At 46.5% G+C, this 23,850-nt stretch overlaps 1 protein-coding gene across 1 annotated transcript; it reads left to right on the plus strand.

The window, feature by feature from the left end:
• Window positions 1-5,113: 5,113 nt before the first annotated feature.
• Window positions 5,114-22,188, plus strand: LOC142004012 (uncharacterized). The gene is made up of 7 exons (XM_074981433.1): window positions 5,114-5,133; window positions 10,860-10,934; window positions 12,678-12,734; window positions 19,438-19,694; window positions 20,261-20,371; window positions 20,743-20,789; window positions 21,465-22,188. The coding sequence occupies exons 1-7, from the start codon at window positions 5,114-5,116 to the stop codon at window positions 21,558-21,560; spliced, it is 663 nt and encodes a 220-aa protein (XP_074837534.1). The 3' UTR covers window positions 21,561-22,188.
• Window positions 22,189-23,850: the final 1,662 nt, after the last annotated feature.

The raw sequence follows: 23,850 nt of genomic DNA on the forward strand, positions 1-23,850 counted from the left end.
GGCAGTGCTCCCATTACATTCTGCCCTTGGCAGCTGGGGCTGGGCTGCTGCTGCTGCTGTTGGTGTCTCTGAGCCTCGTCTGGACCCTCTGCCCTTTCATGCTAGGTAAGTAACACTGCCCAGCCCAGGCGCTCTGTAGCAGAGAGAAATCCTGCCCCCTGCTTGGCAGCAACTATCCTGTCCCAGCTGCAAATGTCACAACTCCCAGCACAGATCTCACAATGTGTCTTCTGAATCTTGAATTTCCTGTGTCGGGAGAAGGGGTTTGTTTTCTGTGACAAAGGGAGCGATGCAGAAAGGCCTCTCTTGCCCATGGCCCAGGCACCTTGTCTATGGCTCACAAAGAGCACCAACATTTCTGATCAGGGTCTCCCCACTGGGTAGGTGGAGGTGGTGCATAGGGCAACCACAGCTTTGATCAATGAACCCTAGGAATGACCATGGAAGAGGAACTTTTACCATTGTCTTTCTTTGTTCCAGGATTCCAGCCGCGAATCTCAACACCTCCAGCTTCCCAGGAGCACCAGGTACAGGATCTTTGCAAACTGTCTTTGTCTTACCCAGTGTTTCCCAACCTTTTAAGTAGCGCAAACCCCAATCACCTCCCCAGTCCATTCACGGACCCCCACCAAAGCCAATTCCAGCCGCTATGTATGCTTCATTAAATGAAAAAGGAAACCACAACATAGATTTTCAGACAGCGATTAATAACGTTAGTGAAAGATATTTAATTTTAAAATAATAATTGATTGTAACTTTGCAATTTACTTAAAATTCATTTTCTATGATCACTTTTATTTATCTTCCATTTTTTTCATGGACCCCCTGCAATATCCTTGCAGACCAAGGGGTCTGTAGATCCCACTTTGGAAAGGTTTAAATCAATGTATGCAGTGTTTGTTGCAGTTGTGCAGGTCCCATATTTGAGAGAGACAGTGGGTGAGATAATACCTTTTGGTAACTCTTCTGCCAGGTGGAGTCAGCAGCAGTCAGGGCCAAGTTTAACATCTCAGGGGTTACCCTCCATTGATACAGAACAGAACCAGCTCAAGCCCCCACCCAGTAACTTGGGAAATTTATACATCCCCTGCATGCCTCTGAGATGCAATATTCCCCACTTGCAAGTCTGAATGCAGGAAAGGAACTTTTAATAGAAGGAGAAAGTAATTTGGTGTTAATTTGGGAAATCACCCCAAACAGGGCTCACAACCTTAACCATGAGTAAAAGACCCACCCCAAGCAGGCTGGGCGGTGTCTTCTTCTTCTTCGGTTCTTAAATCCAGCAATCCCCGAAGTCCCTTTCACATGTCTGACTCTTCTTGGCACTCCACTAAGAGTTGCTGTCTTTGGTCAATGAAGACACAGAGTTCAGAGGTGCGTCTGCAGAGTGCGTTTCCCCCACCGGTGGGGTAAAGAGGCATTTTCCTCACTCTGCTGCTCTGGGACTCACTCACTGCCCCGTCTGCCAGCCGCCTTGCTGGCTGCCCATAACGCCTCTCTGTCGCCTCCCTGCTGGCTGCTCATCATGCTGCTCTGCTTCACCAGCCAGCTGTCACTTGCCTTCTGCTGCCACCTGCCTCTCTGCTGTGGCCTCTGCACATCAGTCACTTAGTAATTTCCAGCTCTTTGTAGGCTGGGCACAACTGATTTCAGCTCTAGTTAAGCATTTTCTGCCACTAAGAGGCTCCCAGTGAAAACTGTTAACTCTAGTCTTTGAGCAGTGGGACGGAACAGGTTGAACCAGTCTAGGGAAGGACTTGTGGGTGATATCTACATGGCAGGCACTATATCAGGTTGTCTCAAAACAGTTTTTCAGATAACAGACACACTATTCCAGTATCCCTGTATACTTCATAGCAGCAGAAAAACAGGGATCTTCAAAATAGGGCATTGATTCAGCATGTGGCACCATTTAGACAGAATCATAAGTCAAAATAGCTTATTTTGAAGTTAGAACACCATATAGACATAGTCTTGGTGAATATGCATAGCCGTCTCTTTAGAACACCTGTCCACACCTCTCTTGTTTTTCCCAAGCTTTGACATTTGAGCCCTGGCCTTAATCAGGTTCTTTTAGTTGAGGGTGGCTCTATTCATCTGAGATTGCTAAAGCACACTCCTGCTTCTCAGTATTCTCACAATAATTAGGACATTGTTAACCAGATTCCATTACCCCAGCATTCAGTACTAAGATAATTTGCGCTCAAAACCAGCCAAAGTTGATGTCTTTGACACTGCTGCATCTGCTGAATATGTAAGCAAAACAGGAGCAAACTATATTTACATAAACAGACCCATGTCCCTGCCCCACTCCCAGTTAGCTGTCAGAGATGCATTCATTCAGACCAACATTTTATTAGACCAACTACTTTTGGTGAGAAAAACATGCCTTGGAATTTAACCAGATCTCTACTTTTGGTCTGGAAAATGCACTCAGAGTGTGAATCAATGTGTCAGAAATTTCTAATGCAGCCATCAACCTCATATATTTCACATTTGAACTGATTGACAATGAAGTGAAGATGTAAATTAGGGTCAAGTTATTCAAGAAATAGAGGGGGGACCAAGGAGCCTTAAAGCTAACTCTGGTACTAATTTACTATGGAATAGGGGGCAGGTGACTTACATGCTCTATGACTCAGTTTCCCTATATGTAAAAAGTGGATAACAAAAGTGACCTTATGTAAATACTGGAAAGTTTAATGATTTATTATAATTGATTATAACCTTTTCATGGTTTGTGTGTGCATCGGGGAACATTTTTAGTACTTATAAGACATATATAAATTTATAAAGCACATGAAAGTTTTCCAGCAAAAGGCACTTCAGGCATGATCCAAAGCTCACTGACCTCATTAGGAAACTGTCCATTGACATGAGGTTTGGGTCTGGCAAAATATTATCATTGGTGCGTAATTTACATAAATGTTGCCAACAGTTCTTGGCAATGCAGACACAGCCTCAAAATCAGAATCTAGTGTGGGGCTCCCATTCTGCAAACGCATGCACTCTCTAGGACAAACAGGAGAATCAGAGAGGAGAGGGAATTTTCCAACAGACTGAATTCACTCGGGCGTTCGGTTCTTTCTCAGCTTGTAGCCTTTCATTTTACCAGGAGGTGGCTAATTGCACTAAATGTCACCAAACAGGGTGGAATCATATACGCTCATCTGGATTTTGATTCACGGAGTCACGAGAGGCGCAAAATGCAGCGATTGGCCAGAGGGAAGCATGTAAAAAGCTGAACTGTCTGGTGCAGGAGAATCCACATGTGGGAACAGATGGCTGGATATGTGCAGATCTGAAGTGGCAACCAAAAGAAGGCTCTGTCTGTCTCCCTCTCCCTTCTTTTTTATTTTCTACATTTCTCTGGTGATCATGTAAAGGTCAAAGTACCCTCAGAGCTCAGCCTTACCAGGGCTTGGAAATCTCCTTTTGGACTATAAAGACATCCTGCTGTAGGTGACTTTACATGTCACTTGTGTGTTAGTTTGTTGGTGTTGGTGCAAAGACTGTCTCCTTGCTCTGTGTTTCTGCAGCGCCTGGCATGTTATGGCCTGGTCCACGGCTGGGGCTGCTGGGTGCTCTGGTAACACAATAGTTGTCATCATTACCTTCCTCCTGATCTGCAGAAGGACCAAGACACAGCTGAACAGCTGCAGCTTCCCCGCATACAGGCTGAATGGCAGGAGCCTGCAGAGGGAATATGCAGCCCCTTGTTCCCAGCAGGCATGTGCTCCCTTTGGAGTAACATCACACAGACATGCCGTAGGATTGTGAAGGGGAAGTATGGATCCAGGAAGAGCTGAGAGGGGCAAGAACCTCTCCCCAATCCAGTGCTGATGCTGCTACTGCTGTGTTACCCAGTGACCAGTCCCCAATGTTTACCTGACTCCGTTTAGGAAGGCAGCAAGAAGGCCAGTTTTGTAAAAGCTGAGAAACACTGCTCTAGAGGTTAATGCTTTCCCCATGGGCAAGATCCATAGGGCGCCATATGCTAGCAGCTAGTGCCAGGAATCTTCAGTTAGTAACAGTACCTTGTCTGTGACCTTATCCTGGTGCCTGAACCTGCCTGCACTGTCTGTGGTTACAACCTGTGGTTCTTCTAGCTGCCATTTCAACTGCAACTCATTAAAAAGAGACCTTGGCAATCCATTAGTGGGGTGTGTGTGTGTGTGTGTGGTGATTTATCTGTTCCATGCATCAAGTTCAGCTCATTGTGTAGCAGAAAGGTGACTTGTTACAATTCTTTGGGCCAAATTCTGCTCCGGTTTACAGCAGTGTATACCTAAGAGAGCTCTGCAATAGTCACTGGAGTTACTCCAGCTTTACCCCAGTAGTTCTCAGAGCAGAATATGGCCCTTTGTCTCCCACTTAGTACTTGTGTTTCTTTTGATGAATGAAATGACCAGTGTGTCACACGCCACTCATTACATGCACTGCTTCACAGGTGGGAAGCACTGTTTTAGAAAGGCAGGTGATCAGTTGTTCTCCAGGGCTAGTGAAATTAGGACAAGGAGCAATGATCAGATTTTAGAAAAATCTTTCTACCTAAGGGGCCGTCAGCTCCGGCACAGGCATCCAAGTGAGTTTGTGGAATCCCCATCGTTAGAGGGTTTGAAGAACAGGTTTGACCAATACTTGCCATGATGATCCTGCCTTTTTATAGGAAGTGGCCTTGATGTTGTTTTGAGGTCCTTCCCAGCCTGACATTTCTGTGATTCTCCAAACGCCAATAAAAATGAATGACCAAGGGCCTGAATCTGATCTCAGGCAAATCTGAGCACTGAACCCAACACAGCTGCACCAGGAAGGTCCAGATTTCTGTTGAGCCGTCAGACTGAGGTCTTGAATGAAAGGTGACTTGCAATCACTGAGGATCCTTTCGGCAAGACAAGAGTAGCTGGTGCTGGTTCTTTGGCCAGCTTCCCATTAGGGTGGTTGCTAGGGCTGGTCAGGAGTCTTAAGAAGGAACATTGACAATGCAATGACCATTTCTTGAAATGGATATTTTTTAATGGAAAAGGGATCCATTTTGATGATTATTTTTACTTTTAAAAAAAACTTTCAGAATTGCAAAACGAAAAAAAAAAGTCCTGTTCTCTAGGTCAGGATGGCGGCTTGCTTAGAAAGGTGAGTTCACCAGCCTGGAACATTGCTTTCTAAATTTGACGTGTTCAGAATTTTATTGATCAAAATGTTTCCTTTCACCCAAAATTGATTCAAGACCACATTTGAGATGTTAGGCTTTTTAGCCCGGTTTGAGACTGGAAAATCGTCACTTTTTTGAAAAACTGTGTGGTATTGGAAATCCATTTTCTGCCCAGCCCTGAGGGTAAAATTCCTTCCGCAACTGTAGCTGTCTACATTGTTGCCTTTCACTTCCTGCCCTAAGCTGTGGCACGGTGCTGCTGTGGGGCTGTTAATCAGCTGCCCTGCTCCACCACCACAAGGGACAAAGAGATGTCTATACACAGCAAGATGGGCCCAATCCTGCATAGCCCTGAGGCACCTGCTGTAATGTACTGGGCTCCCGCAACACACAGCAAAGAGAATGATGCAAGTGCCGCTGCTGTTAGGCTCAGCAGCACCCCCATTCAGTTCCTAAAAGCTCTGTGCATTGTGAAACAATGTCACCGGGATCCCAAACACTTTGTGCCATTGCCAGCCGGCCTCACTGGTAGGGTTCTAACAGGCCCCTGCAGGAACTGTACCGTGGAGACAATGTACATGAATAGCCCTGGGATTTCCATGTCCTGATCTGTACAGCCACAGACCACATGCAGCAATTTCCCAGCAAGCATGGGATGTCAGTCCCATTTGCACTGAGCCCCTTTCTACCATGGTACCACACAGGGCCTGGCCGTGGGTCAGGGTGTGATTTGTGATCCTCCTGTTACACTGGGGCGAAGGGGAAGCTGGGGAATGTCAGTAAGGCCCTTGGGCTGGAAATCAGGATGCAGCGGGGCAGTGCAGCCGTCCTCCTTCAGCCAAACTCCTACTTCCACTGAACTCTGCCCCACTAAGGAGCTGTGGGGTTAGCTCTCCAGCCAAGGACAGGAAGGAAGGAGGATGGGCCCTGCATTAGAGAGCTGTCTGAAAGCTTCCGCCAATCAGACCAACTGCAAAAAATGGGGGGCGGGCTAAGGGTGCGTTGCCAAGGCACCTATGGAATCTGTTTTTTTTTTCTGAGCCAATCACGTTTAATCACCAGCCCATGTTGCCCTCTATTGTCAGCCATTTTGGAAGGGTCATTGAGAGAAGCTCTTTTGTTTTCTCTCCCTTCTTTAGGCAGCCAGATGGGGCTTTCTTTCAGTTCATGTTTAGCAAGTTCACTCCTAGATTCAAGGGAAGACCTGGGAGGCATTTGGCTTCCACTGAATCACAGTAGGAAGGTGGATCCCAACCCACCTCGCCATGTTTGAAAATCTCACTAGGAACCTCTCTGCATTTGGAGGTTCCTAAGCACCTTGGGAAATCTGCCTCTCGCTCATTTTTGAAACGAGACTTGGACGCTTTGAAAATCGCTCCTGTCCTTGTCTCATTACTCATCTGTGTCACAGCTTTCAGTACAATGGTTTAAAGTCCTCCAAGCGGAGACTCCAAATGTTCCCTATGGCTCTGTTGTACTACTAAGCAATAGGGGGCAAGAGTGGACCAAATATGGGTGGCTGGGGCAAGATTTAGATGGGAGCTTTGAAAAATCCTAAGTGATTTAGGGGCATTTTCCTTTTGAAGTCAAAGTTACTTGTGGTCTGAAATCATGGGAGTTTGTTTACCCAGCTCAGCCCTATGAGATCCCTCATCCCTGTGCCATATTCTGGATGTTTAAAATTGTTCTAAATCTTTATAGTAACCGCTATGCCACCGGAAGGCAGCGAAGTTCTACAAGAAATGAGGTACCCGTGGTAGATTCTTTTACCCGGTCATTTAGTATCTGTAACCACAGCACATCCTCCTAGGAGGCGTTCCTCCCTGGAAACAAACAAGACACTGCACCTACTCACTGCAGCAGGGCAGTAGGTATCAGCCTCTGAGCTAGTGAGACAAGATTTTGTTCTGCCCTTTCTATAAAAATGATCTTTGTCACCTATCTGGTTTTCTCTTGCTTCGGTCAAACTTGTGCATTAAGCTTTGGAACTGAGCAAACAGCCTTGTCAATAGGATGGCAATGCTGAATAGCTATGATAGGTTTGGAAATACGTGCTGAATTTTACTTACATTTGCGTTCACTTGTTACAGTGGGTCATTTAGCTCGCAGAGCATAAATATCAGATTGTCATTTCTCTTGCTGAGCTGTCCAGTCCATCCGTGACTGTGGGAGACCTAATGGAAAGTGCCTATAACCATGTTTTATTTCCCCAGTGCCAGGAATGCAGTATCTACCAGTTCCCGCCGTATTAATGTATTATATATATGATAACCCACTAATGCAATGTGAGTTGGCAGATACTGATACAGATACACTCCCTCTCAGTGGTGCCCTCTTTTTTATATGGTAACCCTACAGAACCCAGTGCTGGTGTCCACTCTGATAAGACACACAATTTACAGGACAAGCAGGAGAATCAGAAAGGAGAGGGAATTTTCCATCAGCTGAAACTCACTTGTATGCTCATTTGTCTCATTTTCTGAGAAGGTGGCTAATTTTACTGTCGCCAAACAGGCTGGAATCTTATATGCGCATCTGGATTTTGATTCGTGGAATTGACGGGCGCACGGTGCAGCAATCAGCCAGAGGGAGCCGTGTAAAACCCTGAACTGTCTGGCACAGGGGGATCTACACCTGGAGACGGATGGCTGGTTCTCTGCTGATGGGAGGTAGCAGCTGGAAGGAGGCTCTCTCTGTTTCCATCTCCTTTGATTTTTTATTTTCTCCACTTCTCTGGTTAGAATACAAAGGTCAGAAGATCCCCAAAGAGTTCAGCCTCACCAGCTGGGAAATCCCCTTTTGGGGTGTAAAGGCATCCTGGTGTAGGTAGCTTAACATATCACCTCTATATTAGTATGGAAGCTCTTTGGGGCAGGGACTGTCTGTTTGTTTTGTGTTTGTGCAGCGCCTGGCACCATGGGTCCTGGCCCATAACTAGGGCTGCTGGATGCTATGATAACACAATAATTGTCCTCATCACCCTTCCCTGATCTGCAGAAGGACCTGGATGCAGCTGAACTGCTGCAGCTTCCCTGCATGTGAGCTGAGGCCGTATGGCAGGAGGCTGCAGAGCAGACATGTAGCCCCTGTAAGTGCCATGGCTGCCAGCTCCCCTGATCCCCAGCAGGCACATGCTCCCTTTGCAGGGACATCCCATGGATGTGCAGTGGGAGCAGAAAGGTGAAGGACAAGTATGGGAGCAGCTGGGAGGGACGGGAATCTCTCCTCAGGCTGGGGCTGGAGGTGCTACTCCAGGCCTATCTCTAGAGCAGTATTGCTCAATGACCGGTCCCTGGCACTTCCCTGACACAGTTTAGGAAGGCAGGAGGTGTGTCCCCAGTACCCCGAAAGCCTGAGAAACACTTCTCCAGAGGCTCCTCCTTTTCCTATGGGCAAGATCCACAGACCCCATGGGCCAGTCCCCAGGCACCAGGGCTGGCGCTCTCCTGAGCCTGCCCACCCTGCCTGTTTACATCACAACTTCTTGTGATTCAAACTGTCTTTCTATCACTCATTAAAAACAGGTGCCAACCACAGTGTGGGGTGTGTGTGTTATGTGTGTGTGTCCTTTTTACCTGAATTATACATCAGGCTCAGCTGCCTGCGTGGTAAACAAGTGACCTCTTCAATTCTTTGGACCAGAGGCTGCCCTGGTTCACAGCACTGTAAATCTGGAGGAGCTCTGGTCCATTCAATACAGTTACACCAGATTTGCACCAGTGTCTGTGAGAGCAGAATCCAGTCCTTGCTATCACTTTTAGGGCTTGTCTACACTGCGGGGAAGATTGACCCATTCAGGGTCGATCTTCCGGGGTTCGATTTCATGTACCTGGTAGAGACGTGTCAAATTGAACTATCTGGGATCAGCAGTCAACCCCTGTACTCAATATCACGAGGCGTAAGGAAGGTTGACAGAAGAAACTCTCCCATCGACCTTCCTCAGTGAGGACAGCCAGGCAAGTCGACTGCAGATAATTTGATTCTAGCTATGCAGATACTGTAGCTAGAATTGCATATCTGCAGTCAGCTCCTCTGCCGAGTATAGACCAAGCCTTAGTCTCTCTGTTTCTTTTGATGGACGACACAACAAATGTCTTACACACCTTCCAATATGGTGGATGGCGATTGTTTCTTCTTCATGTCCACTGAAGGCAGGACAAGAAGTTATGGGCTTAATCTGCAACAAGGGAGATTTAAGTTAGATGATAAGAAACACTTCCTTAAGAACTAGAGGAGTTCAGCTGTGGATCAGGCTTCTAAGGCTACATCAACACTTACCATAGAAGATCTACTGCTCCGGGTCAGTCTACCAGGGTGCTGTTTTGTGCAAGCACAAAAGGGCTTGTTCCAGGGCCAATGTTGACCCTGGAACTTCTTTTGAGCTGCATGGTATTAAGAAGGTTGCCAGGAAGAGCACTCCTGTCAGCCTTCTGCCATGAAGATAGGCACGGAAGTCAACAGCTACAAAGTCCGTTTTTGGTAAGCAATTGGTGTACCAAAAATTGCATAGCATGACCTTCCAGGCAAGTGTAGATGGAGCCCAAGGGTGGAATCCTCACCACTGGAGATTCTAAGAACCGTTTGGATGAACACCTGCTAAGGATAGTCTAGATTTACTTGATGACTTTTCAAGGTCCTGACATTTCTGTGGTTCATTTTCTATTGAGACTCATGGTAACAATAGACCTGAATTTGCTCTTCTGTGGGGTTACAGGAAGTGGGAAGGTGGCCAGATTTCCACTGAGGCTTCAAACAGAGGTCTTGAGTGAATGGTGACTTGAAGTCACTAAGGATGCTTCCAGCAAGACTCTGTAAGACAAGACAAGTAGCTGGCTCTAGTTTCTTGGCCATCTTCTCTTTGAGTAATTACTGGAGTTCTCAGGAGTCTTTAGATGAAATATTGCCCTGTCAGAAGATGCCAAGGTGTTAAAAAGGAGGGTTTTTTTTTTCCTCACGGGAAGGGAACTGGTTTGATGAATGTGTTGACATGGATAAAATAGTTTCCAAACTGCAGCATGAAACATTCTGGTTCTCCCATTCAGCGTGAGGTCTTCCTTGAAAGTTTCAGTTCCTCCTGTCTTCAAAAGTAATTTAAATTTAACATGGTCAGTGTTTATATGCTCAAAACTCAAGGGCAAAATTTCAAAATTATTAAACTGAAACGCTTCCATTCACCCAAACTGACAAGGAGTTTTAGTTGAAGAAAAGTTTTTTGGGATGTCAACTTTTTTCGAGTGGTAAAAAAAAATGTTTTGATGCCTTGAAAATGTTTGTGGGACAGGAAACTTATTCCATGAGCATAAAATTGCTGCTGCTACTGCAGTGGCTACATTGCACCTTTATTCTTCCTGCCCTAAGCCTCTGTGCAGTGCTGCTGTGGTGCTGTAAAACCGCTGCCCTGCCCCACCCAGGGCCATCCTGGGGTGGGGGAGCTGGGACAGCCCCCTCTTAGTGCCCCAGGGATGGGGCCCCAATCAGCTCCCTCCCCACACTGCCAGCACCTCCCCTTCCCCACTCTGCCCCCAGACTGACTCCTGGCCTTCTCCCTGACCAGCCTGGCTGGGGATTACCTTGGGCAGGGGACAGGCGGCGGCATGAGCTGACACAGGCAATCTCCTCCCTCCCCAGTCTCTCCACCTCCACCCCCACTCACCAGACAGTGCTCCACTGTGTCCTCTGGGCCCCTCTGAGCCCCTCTGTTCTGTAGGCAGCTGAAGGCCTCCCAGCACCCATGGAGACGCGAGGCTCGGTGGGCCAAGAGGCAATGGCAGAGTGCTGCAAGGTGAGTGTGGGAGAGGGGAGGCTGGGGGTTTGGGGCTGGTGCATTTTCCCGGAACACTCATGGTCTGACTGGCCCCACGTCTAGGTTGGGAAGGAGTTGTCAATGGGCCAGATTTGCAGAGGCCATGGGGGTTGGGTGGGCATGTTTGCCTTCCACGGCAGCATGGGACATGGGGCACGGGCCATGGGCTGGCTTCAGCTGCTGTAAATGATGGATTCTCCATAATGCGACATCTTTAAACCATGATTTGAGGACTTTGGTAACTCAGTCAGAGACTGTGGGTCTAGTACAGGCATGGATGAGTATGGTTCTGGGGTCTGCAACATGCAGGCAGTCAAACCAGAGGGTCAGGATAGTCCCTTCTGCCCTTAGAATCTGAGACCATGAGACCTGCCTTTTGGTTTGCTCTGGGACTCCTGACGCCAGCTCTGGCCCTTGTCTCTGACAGCTGCTGCTATGACTACTAGGCAAGACCACCCAAGTCTGAATCAAAGAGGGCTTTATTCAGGGAGGGGGTTGTGTTATACCAATGGAAAAAACTTCAGTGTATGTCGGCTGCATCTAAGCTAGAAGGACTATGCTGTCACAACTATAGCAAGGCAGGCTCTGGGGTGTAGACACACCCTCAGCTTTCATGTAAAAATGTTTCAAGAACTCAGTTTTGCAGAGAACAGGCTGAAAACATGGCCCTAGTGTGTCCTCAAGCTCAGAAAGCAAAGACACACAAAAAGACCCAATACGACTTATTTGTTTATTTCTCTTTAATCTCTTTACTTTAAGCCAGTCGTATGATTTCTTTTTGTTTTGCCTTCTGATGTTGATCCCCCTGAGGTTGGCTGTGCTCGCAGAACAAAGCATTTTGTATGGACATAGCATCTCTCAGAAGCTAAGTTTCGTTTTTGCTCTTCCAGGAAATTAAGGGGGTGACAGCAGGCGGCAGGAGGCTATGGAATCAGTAGCAGGTTCTACACATTCTGGCCGATGCAAGTGGCATGTAGACACAGTATTTTTGTTCCAGCATAAATAACAGCTTTCCTTGTGTAAGGAGTATATGGCCACGTCGTGACAGGGATGCTGATGTTTGACAGGTATGCCATGCATCTGGGTTTTCTGGGGCATGAACTCCCCTTTGCTCCTCCAGAATCCATCCAGACAGATATTGGAAATAAGAAAAACCCCCCTGAGCATCTAAAACCGCTTCCAGGGACGTTATGGGAAAAGGCGTGAAATAGTTGAGCCTAAATTAAATGAATTTGACTGTTTTCACCTTCCAGCCATGGGTCGTCTCTGGGCTGTTCCGGTGACATTAAACAGCCCTTTAATACACGACGCTTTCTCTCCAGGAAGGCACTTAGACACTTCAGTGAAGTCACCATTCAGCCTTGAAAGGTCAAGCTCAGAGCATCTGCCACTCTCGTCTCCCAGGGCTGGAACCGCCTCTCTTGGGGCAGAGTGAGGAGGTTGCTGCCTGGCCAGTGCTTGGTTCAGAATCTGTCAGTGTGCTCAGAAATGGTGTCGGCGATCAGTGGCATTCCAAGTCACTCCCATGGGGGGCTGTACTGCTGGGGGTGCCCTCCTCCCTCCTGTGGTTGGGAGGGGGTGACTGAACCTCATCTAGGGTGATTCGATGGACTGTTTTAGAAAGGACAGTCCCATATGTAATCCCCTCTCCCAGTGGCCCTACTTTTTTTCTTTTTTTTTATGGCAAATTGGCCAATATTTTCTGTCTCTTTCTTCCACCAGTACTGGTGAATTTGCTGCTGGCCAGATCCTTGCTCGCCCGCCACCTCCCCGTCAGCGGTGAGTGGACGGGTGCAGTGGCTGATGGGGGTGGTGAATGTGCAAAGCCAGTGGTTGGACAAAGCTGCAGCATGCGTGGCTGTCTGCTCCCCCTGCTGGTCCGTCAGCGCAGTCCCAGCTTCATGTGCAGAGAACCAGACGCTGGTCGGATCATTCAGCTCACTCACAGACTGGCTGGCCAGCTCCTTCCACCCCGCCACTGCCTCAGGCTGGGCTGGCACCAGGGAAAGCTCAAGGCCTTCTGTCCCGGGTGCTGGCCAGGAGGAACCAAACCCTGTATGTGCCAAAGCCCCACACGGCACTGGCCCAGAGGAGGTTCTCCACCCCTCCGCTTGGCTCTGGAGTGGTGGGGTGGAAGCTGTCTCCTTCCTGTTTGAGACCTGAGCCTGCAGATCCCTTGACAAAGGCCCTTAGCATCCTCTTCACCTGCTGCCCTAGGTTCTACCCCTGTAAGTGCAGGGATGTTCTGCCCCACCCCCCAGGCACCCTCCCCTATTGAGCCAGTGTCCTGGCTGGGTTGGCTGAATCCCCTGCAGTCAGGTTCCCTGGGCCCTGGTGCTCAATACATCCTTAGGGCTTAACACCTTCCTGCCTGCGGTTAAGCCAGGGAACAGGCGACAGCTGGGTTATGTTGGCGGCCAGCAGCCGCGTGAAGGTATTAGCTGCCTTTCTGCGCTGTGCAGGCAGGCAGGGACAAGCTGTTCCTAGCCATAGGGGAGAAGGGAGGGAAGTGATGACCTCTGGAAAAACATGGACCTGGTCATCTCTACCTCTACCTCCACTCCCACCCCTTCCCTCCCACACAGTGCCAAAAGGCTGCTGCTGGCCACCTTCTGGTCTGAAACCCGGTGGACAGCTGGGGTGTGGTCACATGACCCTGCGTACCTCTCACATGTTGCCTTGAGAAGACGCAGCACCAGGGGCCAGGAGAGGTGGGTCTGCCCAGGAGCCCAGCCAGGCAGGGAGGGTGGAGAGCACTGGGCAGGGAAGTTTGGGTCAGGTCGGTCCGTCGCCCATGTGAGAGAGGTGCCTGGGAATGTGCATGTGCCAATACAGCTGCACGGTATTTCTTTTTCACAGGGGCTCAGTCAACTAGCTGTTAATGCGAACATCTGTACTGCAGAGTTCTGATTGCAACTGAACTCGCTTGAGTAGCAATAATTTTACCAGGTGGCAGGACAGCGTGGTCCCCCTCAACACTGTAGCTTTGTCAGGCAGTGTTCTAACAGGCCCTTGCAAGAAATAGGCTGGGGAGACATAGCATGTGGACCGCGCTGTGATTTCTCGGGTCTGCTCTGCACAACCATTGACACCACCCAGCCCCTTCCCAGTGAGCCTGGGATCTGATTCCTATTTGCACTGAGCCCCTTTATTCAAAGTATGAGCCCACGTTGCCCCCTATTGTCAGCTACTTCAGAGCAGTCGCTGACAGATGCACTTTACTTCTCACTCCCCCTACATCATGTACCACACAGCTTGCAAACCAGCCCTGCTCAGCTCATTTTTAGCCAGTGTATTGCTAGATCTGGAGGTGGTGGGGATAGAGAAAGTACATAACTTCCATTAACTTCAGTAAAAGTAAGGCCCCTCGTCCTCCTCTTATCCACTAGGCACCTGCCCCCATTAATAGGCACCTAAATGCCTTTCAAAATCTGGCCCAGAGACACTTTTGAAAAATGAGGCTCTTTTGAAAATCATATCCCACAGTGTCTCATTTCTCCCACATGTCAGCGCTCTCAGTCTGAGATTTCAAGGGCGATTAAACTCCTCCAAGATGAGACTCCAGATGATTGTTTACAGGCAAGTGTATGAGCACCAAAAAGCGTGGTACAATAACAGCCCAAATGTGGAAGGTTTGGGAGAGAGTTACATTCAGATTGTCAGAAACACCCAAGTTGTGCAGGGGTATTTTCCTTTAAAAGTCAGTGAGACCTGTGCTCCCACGTAATGTGACTTTCTTTATGTAGATCAGCCATGTTCTGGATATGTAAAATTATTCGAGGCTTATTACAGCACATCCATGTGCTGCTGCAATGTAGAGAAATTCTGCAAGAGATTTTTGCAGCCACTGTAGACACTGCAACTCACCTCTCTAGTTATCTATCTCCACATCACATGCTCTTCGGAGGCGTTCCTCACTGGAAATGACCAAGACACTGCACCCAGTCACTGCAGCAGTACACTAGGCATCAGCCTTTGGGCTAGTGTGTCAGGATTTTGTTCTCAAAATGATTTTTGCTGCATATCTGGTTTTATCTTCCTTAGGTAAAACATCTGCATTATGCTTTGGAATTGAGAAAATAGTCTCTTCCACAGGACACCAGAGCTGCATATCTGTGATATGTTTGGAAACTTTTGCGGGATTTTAATTGCATTTCTATCACTTCGACAAAGTTGTAGCAGTTTTTTAGCATTTAGGCTGCAGAGTGTAGATGTTATCAGATTAAGTAATTTCTATTGCTGCGCTGTCCATGCGATCCATGACAGTGCTGATGGAAACTGACCATAACCATATTTTCTTTCTCCAGTGCTCGGAGTGCAGTTATTTCTGTACCAGACTCAGCAGATCCAGTTTGTTGAAGTCGGTGCCACTGCAGAGATCCACTGTTCTTCCACGGAAAACTTGGAAGGAGGGAGTAGCTTGTTTTGGTATCTGAGAAGAGAAGGTGAGACACCCACATGCGTTAAGCGCTGTTGGGAAGATAAAAATGTGAGGAAATTTGCTTGCAAACATAAGACACACAGCTCGACACTGGAAATCCACAACATCCAAAAAAATGACTCTGGCATTTACTACTGTGCATTTATGCCCAGCAGCTACCTGGTCTTCGGGAATGGCTCCACACTGATTGTTGGAGGTAAGGAACAGTAGCTTATTTAAGAAGACTAATAGCTTATTAACAAAGTATATTGCATGTTTCAATTAAAATGTAACAAGATACCATAGCTATTGATGAATGGCTAAAGGGAAGCCATACATTAAACCAAATGGTCAACTAAATATTACTAGCTACAGATGCAGAAGGAATATTATACACATACATTATTGATCTAAAAACATTAAAACTTGAAAGTGCCGAAAATAAACTGGTGAAGTGCAGGGCACCCAAATTGAGCATATTTTGATCCCCAAAGCCTTGAGAGCTTGAAGACAACACTTTTGAGTTTCAAAAACGTTTATCAAATTTATAAAATTACACAAAATTTTTCTCACAGCTAGTGCAGCTGTGTAATGTGCTACATATTCATTCGTGGTGATTTAGTGTTTCCATCTTCAATAGATTTGTTTCTTTGAATTGGTGTCTATTGTCTATAGTGAGGGTTTCGGTTTTTTTCGGACAAAAAACATTTTTCCAAAAAGCACCCAGAGCATTCACACAGCCATGCAGGAAATTTGAGATAAGAGGGCTTTTCCTTGGAAATAATTACTCCAGCTCTGCAAATGACTTTTTCAGGCCCCATACCCTTCAAGGTAGAAAAGGAATGCATGTGAGCAAAGCAAAGATGTTATCCACTCATATGAAAGCTCTTTTTGCAATGCCGTGGCTGTGAATTGTGGTTGTAAGTGAGAATGCTGTTTCGCAATCCTATGGCTGTGTGAATGTGATTTTCCAACATTACTTATTTAGACATCAGAACGTTGAAATAAGTAAAGTTGAAAAAAAACCCTGCAGTGTAAACATAGCTTTATAGTCACAGATACATGCAGTGTTGTCTTAGTCATGTTGTTCCGAGGATGTTAGAGAAACAATAGCGTAGCCAAACTGTACTACTTTAAGTGTGGGTATAAGAATATAATTGTACTGATGGTAATAAGTACAATACTTGCTATAAGGTCTTGCTTCTTGTTAACATTACAGATTAAACATTGCTTTTTGTCTGCATTTACAACTTCAGTTGTGTTTCTTGTCTGCATTGCAAACTAAGATGTGTCAGGTTCTTTTGTTGTTTCTTTAGTAACTATACAATCCTTTCTGAAATGTATTCCTTTCTGAAATTCTCTGCAAAATTGATTGGTTTAAGTGGAGAATGTGTGCAGAGCTAAGGGTACATGTGAAAGCCATCCCAAAAGTCTAGATGGTCAAAAGAAAGTGAGAAACTTGGAGACAATTGGAATACATCCATTGTGTTTGATGCGACATGAATTGACAAGCACTGGGGACAGGTAGACAAACTCCAAAGCTGAGACAACAAGCAAGATAATTACTGGGAAAAACTCTGAGTTTGGGTGCAAAACTGGCTGGATAACCATACTCAGAGAGTAGTTATTAATGGTTCTCAGTCCTGCTGGAAAGGTATAACAAGTGGGGTTCCGCAAGGTTCTGTTTTGGGACCGGTTCTGTTCAATATCTTCATCAATGATTTAGATATTGGCATAGAAAGCGTGCTTATTAAGTTTGCAGATGATACCAAACTAGGAGGGGTGCAACTGCTTTGGAGGATAGGGTCAAAATGATCTGGACAAATTGGAGAAATGGTCTGAAGTAAACAGGATGAAGTTTAATAAAGACAAATGCAAAGTGCTCCACTTAGGAAGGAACAATCAGCTTCACACATACAGAATAGGAAGCGACTGTCTAGGAAGGAGTATGTCAGAAAGGGATCTAGGGGTTATAGTGGACCACAAGCTAAATATGAGTCAACAGTGTGATGCTGTTGCAAAAAAAGCAAACGTGATTCTGGGATGCATTAACAGGCGTGTTGTGAACAAGACACGAGAAGTCATTCTTCCGCTCTACTCCGTGCTGGTTAGGCCTCAGCTGGAGTATTGTGTCCAGTTCTGGGCACCGCATTTCAAGAAAGATGTAGAGAAATTGGAATGGGCCCAGAAAAGAGCAACAAGAATGACCACAGGTCTAGAGAACATGACCTATGAAGAAAGGCTGAAAGAATCGGTCTTGTTTAGTTTGGCAAAAAGAAGATTGAGAGGGGGACATGATAGCAGTTTTCAGGTATCTAAAAGGGTGTCATAAGGAGGAGGGAGAAAACTTGTTCTTCTTGGCCTCTGAGGGTAGAACAAGAGGCAATGGGCTTAAACTGCAGCAAGGGAGGTTTAGGTTGGACATTAGGAAAACGTTCCTAACTGTCAGGGTGGTCAAACACTGGAATAAATTGCCTGGGGAGGTTGTGGAATCTCCATCTCTGGAGATATTTAAGAACAGGTTAGATAAATGTCTATCAGGGATGGTCTAGACTGTAGTTGGTCCTGCCAAGAGGGCAGGGGGCTGGACTCGATGACCTCTAAAGGTTCCTTCCAGTCCTAGTTTTCTATGATTCTATGATTAACATCACTTGAAGTTTAATGATTGCAGCATGACATTACAAAATCCATAGGCTCAAATAGGATCTTACAAGTATAAAGATGGAGTGTTTTGCCAGGTTTAGTCCTCTAGAGCCTTGGAGCAACGAATCACAATTAACAGAGCCCAGCTCTGTACATATGTTGCATCTACATTTTCACTAGATTGACTCCAGCTACGACAGAGTGGTACCTATAAGACCACCTGTAGGATGTGTGTTTGTGTGGGTGGATGTGTGTGACTGAATGCATATGCTGCTTTTCATATTGTATTTTTAAAAAACACAGCATATTACCTTTTCCTCTGAAAAAGATCCTGTGTGCTTCCTAGAAGCATAATGCAAGATGGGTGAGGTAACATCTTTTATTGGACCAACTTTGCTTGGTGAGCAGTCTCAGAAGGGGTAGTCGTGTTAGTCTGCAGCTTCACAAAACAAAGCAAGCAGCCCTGAAGCACCTTAAAGACTAACAGTTTTATTGATCAGGTAGTGAACTTTTGTGGGTCAGACCCACTTCTTCAGATTTGTGGAGCAGAACTGAGAAATCAGGGAAATATAAAGCAAGGAGTGGGGGAGGGGAGAGAAAGAAGGAGGGAGAGAAAAGAAAAAAAGGAAAGAAAACAGAGGGAGGAGCGGAGAGTCGTCCATCATGAAGAGGACCTCTGGGAAGAGTAAATTAAGTTAAGTGGGATGTCTGCCATTCCTGCAAATATCAAAGGTGGGAAGATTGTCCTTGTAATGCGTAAGATAACTGAGATTCTTGTTGAGTTCCAGGTTAAATGTATCACACTTGCAAATGAATTCCAACTCAGAGGTAATCCGATGTTAAAATCTCTTTGTAACAATACAGTGACCCTAAGGTCCATTCTAATGTGTCCTGTGAGAGTGAAATGCTCACCCACAGGTTTATGTGCATTCAAATTCCTGATGTCTGATTTGTGTCCATTCATCCTTTGGTGCAGGGACCGTCCAGTGTGTCCAATGGACGTGGCAGAGGGGAATTTGCTGGCACTTGTTCCATAATCTGATGAAGGGGATCTTCGCCATAAAAGTTCATTACCTAATAAATAAAATTGTTAGTCTTTGAGGTGCTACAGGACTGCTTGCTTTGGTCTGCTTGGTGAGTGAGACAAGATTTCAAGCATAGGGGGAGCTCTTCTGCAGGTCTGGGAAATGACATTAGGAGCTCCATGTAAGCTTTAAAACTTGTCTCTCTCGCCAGTTGAAGCTGGTCCAGTAAAAGACATTACCTCACCCACATTGCGTATCTGAGTGAACTGCTGACATCTTTAATCTGGCTGCAGTTCACCTGATTATCACGCACTGAATTCACCACCTCCTCCTGTTCAGACAGTTATACCAACACCAGCTGGGTGATGCTTTTGGTCCCATTTCCACATGGCAGCCAAGTCCCTGGGACAGCAAATCTGGCCTGTGTGATCCATGGAGCATCCAGCCTTGTCCATGTTTCTTGGAATGTTTCTGGGGAGCTGCAGGAAGAGGGGCTGACGCGCTCATTGAAATCAAAGGACGGATCTTTAATGTACATAAATCACATCAGCGTCCCCTGGGACACCTGGACCAGTGGGAAGATTTTCACCTGTGATGTCAAATTCAACTCTTCTGGCAGGAGTGTACAGAAAAGTACCAGGTATCTTGCAGGTGAGTGACCTTGTATTAGAGGCTAATGAGGACAGATGTGAAGTTGTCACAGTCCCAGCTGTTTTTATGTAACTTTCCGTCACAGAAAGCTAGACTATCCGATGTCATAGTTTGAATTTCTCCAGAGTGTTTGCAGAAGGTAACATGAGACATTACTAGGGCAGCTTTCACCAAGACTGTACGCAAGAATTCATGTAAATTTGAGTTCAGTAATCACCTAGATCAGGAGTAAAGGGGAATTCAGTGGCATTTGGGTAGAGAGATGTGTTCCACTGAGATATATGTAAAGTGATGGAGAGGGAATGAGCTAAGGAGAGACCCACAAGGAGGATTTGGTAGGTGGCAGAAGTTGCAGAGAAAATTCCAATTACAGGAGGAATAATTTGCCTAAGGGAAAGTGGGCAACACAGAGGGGAAAAGATGCTGCAGGCTCCTGTAGCCTCACTCCTCAGGGGATAAGGCCTGGGGTGAGAGAGAGATCAAGGGCAATGAGCTGGATGCAGAGGAAACACAAACATCTTGGCTCAACTCAGCTCCTCGTGTCTGTTTTATCGCTTCCTCCACAGCCCCTGCCCAGCAGTGCTCCCACTACATTCTGCCCTTTGCAGCTGCTGCTGGGCTGCTGCTGTTGGTGGTGTCTCTGAGCCTCGTCTGGACTCTCTGCCATTCCACACTAGGTAAGAAACACAGCCCAGACACCCTCCTGCAGAGGGAACTCCTGCCCCCTGCTTGCTGCTGGGGACAGCACCTTTCTCGTCCAACCCATGAACATTCTGCAAGCGTCTCAAGTGCCAGAACTGATCTCAGAAGGTTTTCTTTTCTAAATCACGTCAGTGGAGCGATGCAGAAAGGCTTCTCCTGCCCATGGCCCAGGCACCTTGTCTATAGCTCTCAAAGAGCGCCAGCCTTTCTGACCAGTCTTTCTCCATTTGCCAGGCTTGCAGGTGGAGGGGACATCCACAGCTCAGCTGCACCGTTAGTCAATGAACTACAGCTGGGGGAGTGACTGTGAAAGAGGAGCTTTTATTGATGTCTTTGTTTGTTCCAGGGTTCCAGCCCCGGATCTCAGTGCCTCCAGCTTCCCAGGAGCACCAGGTAGGGTGCCTCATAAACTGTCTCTGTCTAAATCAGTCTGTCTCAGGCACGTCTAATCCGCCAGCTTCATATATTGGGTGCTTAAGCTGTTGGTTCTGGAAGGAGAGGGTGAAAGTGAGATCTAGCTGTTGGAGCAGCAGGAAGGGAAGACAGAGACTGAGATTTGCTACTGACATGCTGTAGGATAGTGGGCAAGTCACCACCTGCTCTGTGACTCAGTTTTCCCATATGTAAAAAGTGGCTAACAAGACTTACTGCTCGAGGATGATGGGAAGTTTAAGGTGTTATTGTTTCCGACTGTTCCCTTTATAGGGTTTTTGTGCGCAGCTGGGAATATTTTTGCTCATTTAAAGGATAAAGATTTCTAAGCCATTATGTTTATAAAGCACATGTAGGTTTTCCACAGATCCAAAGCTCACTGACCTCAGTAGGAGACTTTCCACTTATTGGGGTTTGGCTCTTGCAAAATACTGTCAGCGGGTGAGTTTTTCAAGCCAGAATCCAGTGTTGGCTTCAACTTTGAAAACACGCACCAGCCACAGGGCAAGCAGGAGAATTAGGGAAGAGAGGGAATAGTCCATCAGACTAAATGCACTGAAATGTTTGGTTCTGTCTCTGCTTGTGTCCTTTCATTTTGCAAGGAGGTAGCTAATTTTACTATGTGTTGCCAAACAGGGTGGAATGGTATACGCCCATCTGGATTTCGATTCTCAGAGTCGCAACAGGCACACGATGCAGCGATCGACCAGAGAGAAACATGTAAAGACCTGAGTTGTCTGGTGGAAACCAATGGCTTGGTCTCTGATGGTCAGAAGTAGCAGCTGGAAGAAGGCTCTGTCTATTTCCCTCTCCCTTCTTGTTTATTTTCTATGCTTCTCTGGTTATCACATAAAGATCAAAATCCTCACAGAGTCCAGCCTTACCAGGTGTGAAATCTCCTTTTGGACTATAAAGACATCCTGGTATAGGTGACTTTACAAGTCACTTGTGTGTTAGTTTGGAAGCTCGTTGGGGCAGAGACTGTCTCTTGTTCTGTGTCTCTGCAGTGCCTGGCACCATGGAGCCTGGTCCATAGCTGGGGCTGCTGGGTGCTAGGGTAACACAATAGTTGTCATCATCGTCATAATCCCCCACATCTGCACAGGAACCTGGATGCAGTTGAGCTGCACAAAGGAATGAGGCCAGATGTCAGAAGCCTGCGAAGGGGATGTGGAGCCCCTGCATGTGCCATAGCTCCCAGCCCACCCAACCCCTAGCAGGCGCATGCTCCCTTTGCAGTCACATCATATGACTCTGAAGGGGAACGATGGATGCAGGGGCAGCTGGGAGGTATGAGAATCTCCCCAGGCCACTACTGGAGCTTCTACTCCAGTGCAGCCTCTAGATCAGTGTTTTTCAATGGCTGGCCCATGGACTGGCACCCACCCACGAGGTATCTCTGGCACAGTTTAGGAAAGCAACAAACCAGTCACTGTTATCAAAAACGTAAGAAATACTGCTCCAGAGGCTGCTGCTTTCCCTTACGTGAGATCCACTGATCCCACGTGCCTGCCCTGGGCACCGTCTAATGATAACACCTTATTCCTGGCTAGAGCCCTCCGAGTGCCTGAGCCTGCCTGCCTGTTTACATCACAACTGGTTGTTCTTCAAGCTGTCGCTGAGTCACTCATTAAAAGCAGATGGCAACAGCACTAGTGATGCGTGTGTGTCACTTCTTTTACCTGTTCAGCATCTCAAACTCATCTTAAAGTGTCATAAGAATAGTGACCTTTGAAATCCTCTGGGGCAGCTTGTGCTCTGGTTTGCATCAGTGTAAAACTGGAGGAGCTCTGTTACAGTCAGTGGAGTTACTCCAGATTTACACTTTTATCTCTTACAGCAGCATCTGGCCCTTTCTGTCCCATTTAGCACCTATGGTTCATTTAAAGGATGACACAACAAAAACGTTGCCACTTGTTACACACATACCTACATACATGGTAAGGGCGGTTTCATGGAGCCTTCGAATCAATTGTTGCACATGGCCACTGGAAAAAGGACAAGAAGTAATGATCTTAATTCACAACAAGGGGTGATCTGGATTAGATGTTGGGAAAATCTTTTTTAACTCTAAGGTAGTTCAGCTCTGGAACAGACTTCCAACAGAGGTTGAGGATTCCTCATCACTAGAGATTTTTTAAGAACAAGTTGGACAAACCCCTGCCTGCATGGTCTTGGTTTACTGGGTCTCAGATTTGACATTTGAGGTCCCTTCTAGCCTGATGTTTGTCTGAATCACAGCACTAGAATGAAATGAATTACTTAAGGCCAGAATCTGATCTCAGGTTTCCCTACATACTGAGCCCTGTGGGTCTGCAGGAAGGTCCAGATTTCCACTGATCTGTCAAACTGAGATCTTGACTAAATGGTGACTTGATGTCACAGAGAATACTTTCAACAAGATGAGAGCAGCTGGCTTTGATTCCTTGGATCTATTTCCCATTTAGGTCATTGCTAGAGCTGGCCAAAAGTTTTCAGAGCAAACATTGCTTTGTCAGCAAATGTCCTTGTGTTGAACCACTGGGCTTTTTCCAAGGGAAAAATATCAGGTTTGATTTTTTATTTTTTAACATGGAAAAAAAAGTTTTGGATTTACGACATGAAAAATTCTGGTTCTCAGTTTCAAAACAACAGCTTGCTTAGAGGTTTAAGCTAGTTATAGTCCAAACAAATTTGACAGCTTCACACAATCATAATTTTATAGAGTCAAAATAAAAAGGAAGTGTCCCAAAATTATTCAACCAAATCTCTTCCTTTCACCCGTACCAAAAATGATTTTCTGTTCCAGAAAACATGGAGGGGTTTGGCCTTTCCTTCTCAGTTTGAGACTGGAAAATTTTTCAATATCTTTACAGTGTCTGTGTGGGATGGCAAAGCTATAGTCTGCCCAGCCTGTAATCACAGGGGTGTAAAGCTGTTCCTGCAGCTGTTGTTAGCTATATGGCTTCTTTCACTTCCTGCTAAAAGCTGTTGCACAGTGCTTCTGTGGGGCTGTTAAACAGCTGCCCCGCCCCAGCCCCCA

The sequence above is a fragment of the Carettochelys insculpta genome, chromosome 30 (genome assembly GCF_033958435.1).
Source record: "Carettochelys insculpta isolate YL-2023 chromosome 30, ASM3395843v1, whole genome shotgun sequence".
In the NCBI taxonomy this organism is placed as follows: Eukaryota; Metazoa; Chordata; order Testudines; family Carettochelyidae; genus Carettochelys; species Carettochelys insculpta.

What these genes read in the sequence shown, in the direction of transcription:
- LOC142004012 (XM_074981433.1), top strand. Translation starts at nt 5,114, where the DNA reads ATGGCGGCTTGCTTAGAAAG. An exon ending in CAATGGCAGAGTGCTGCAAG is followed by an intron (nt 10,935 to 12,677) that starts GTGAGTGTGGGA and finishes TTCTTCCACCAG; the next exon opens with TACTGGTGAATTTGCTGCTG. An exon ending in CAGCTTCCCAGGAGCACCAG is followed by an intron (nt 20,790 to 21,464) that starts GTAGGGTGCCTC and finishes GTTGCCAAACAG; the next exon opens with GGTGGAATGGTATACGCCCA.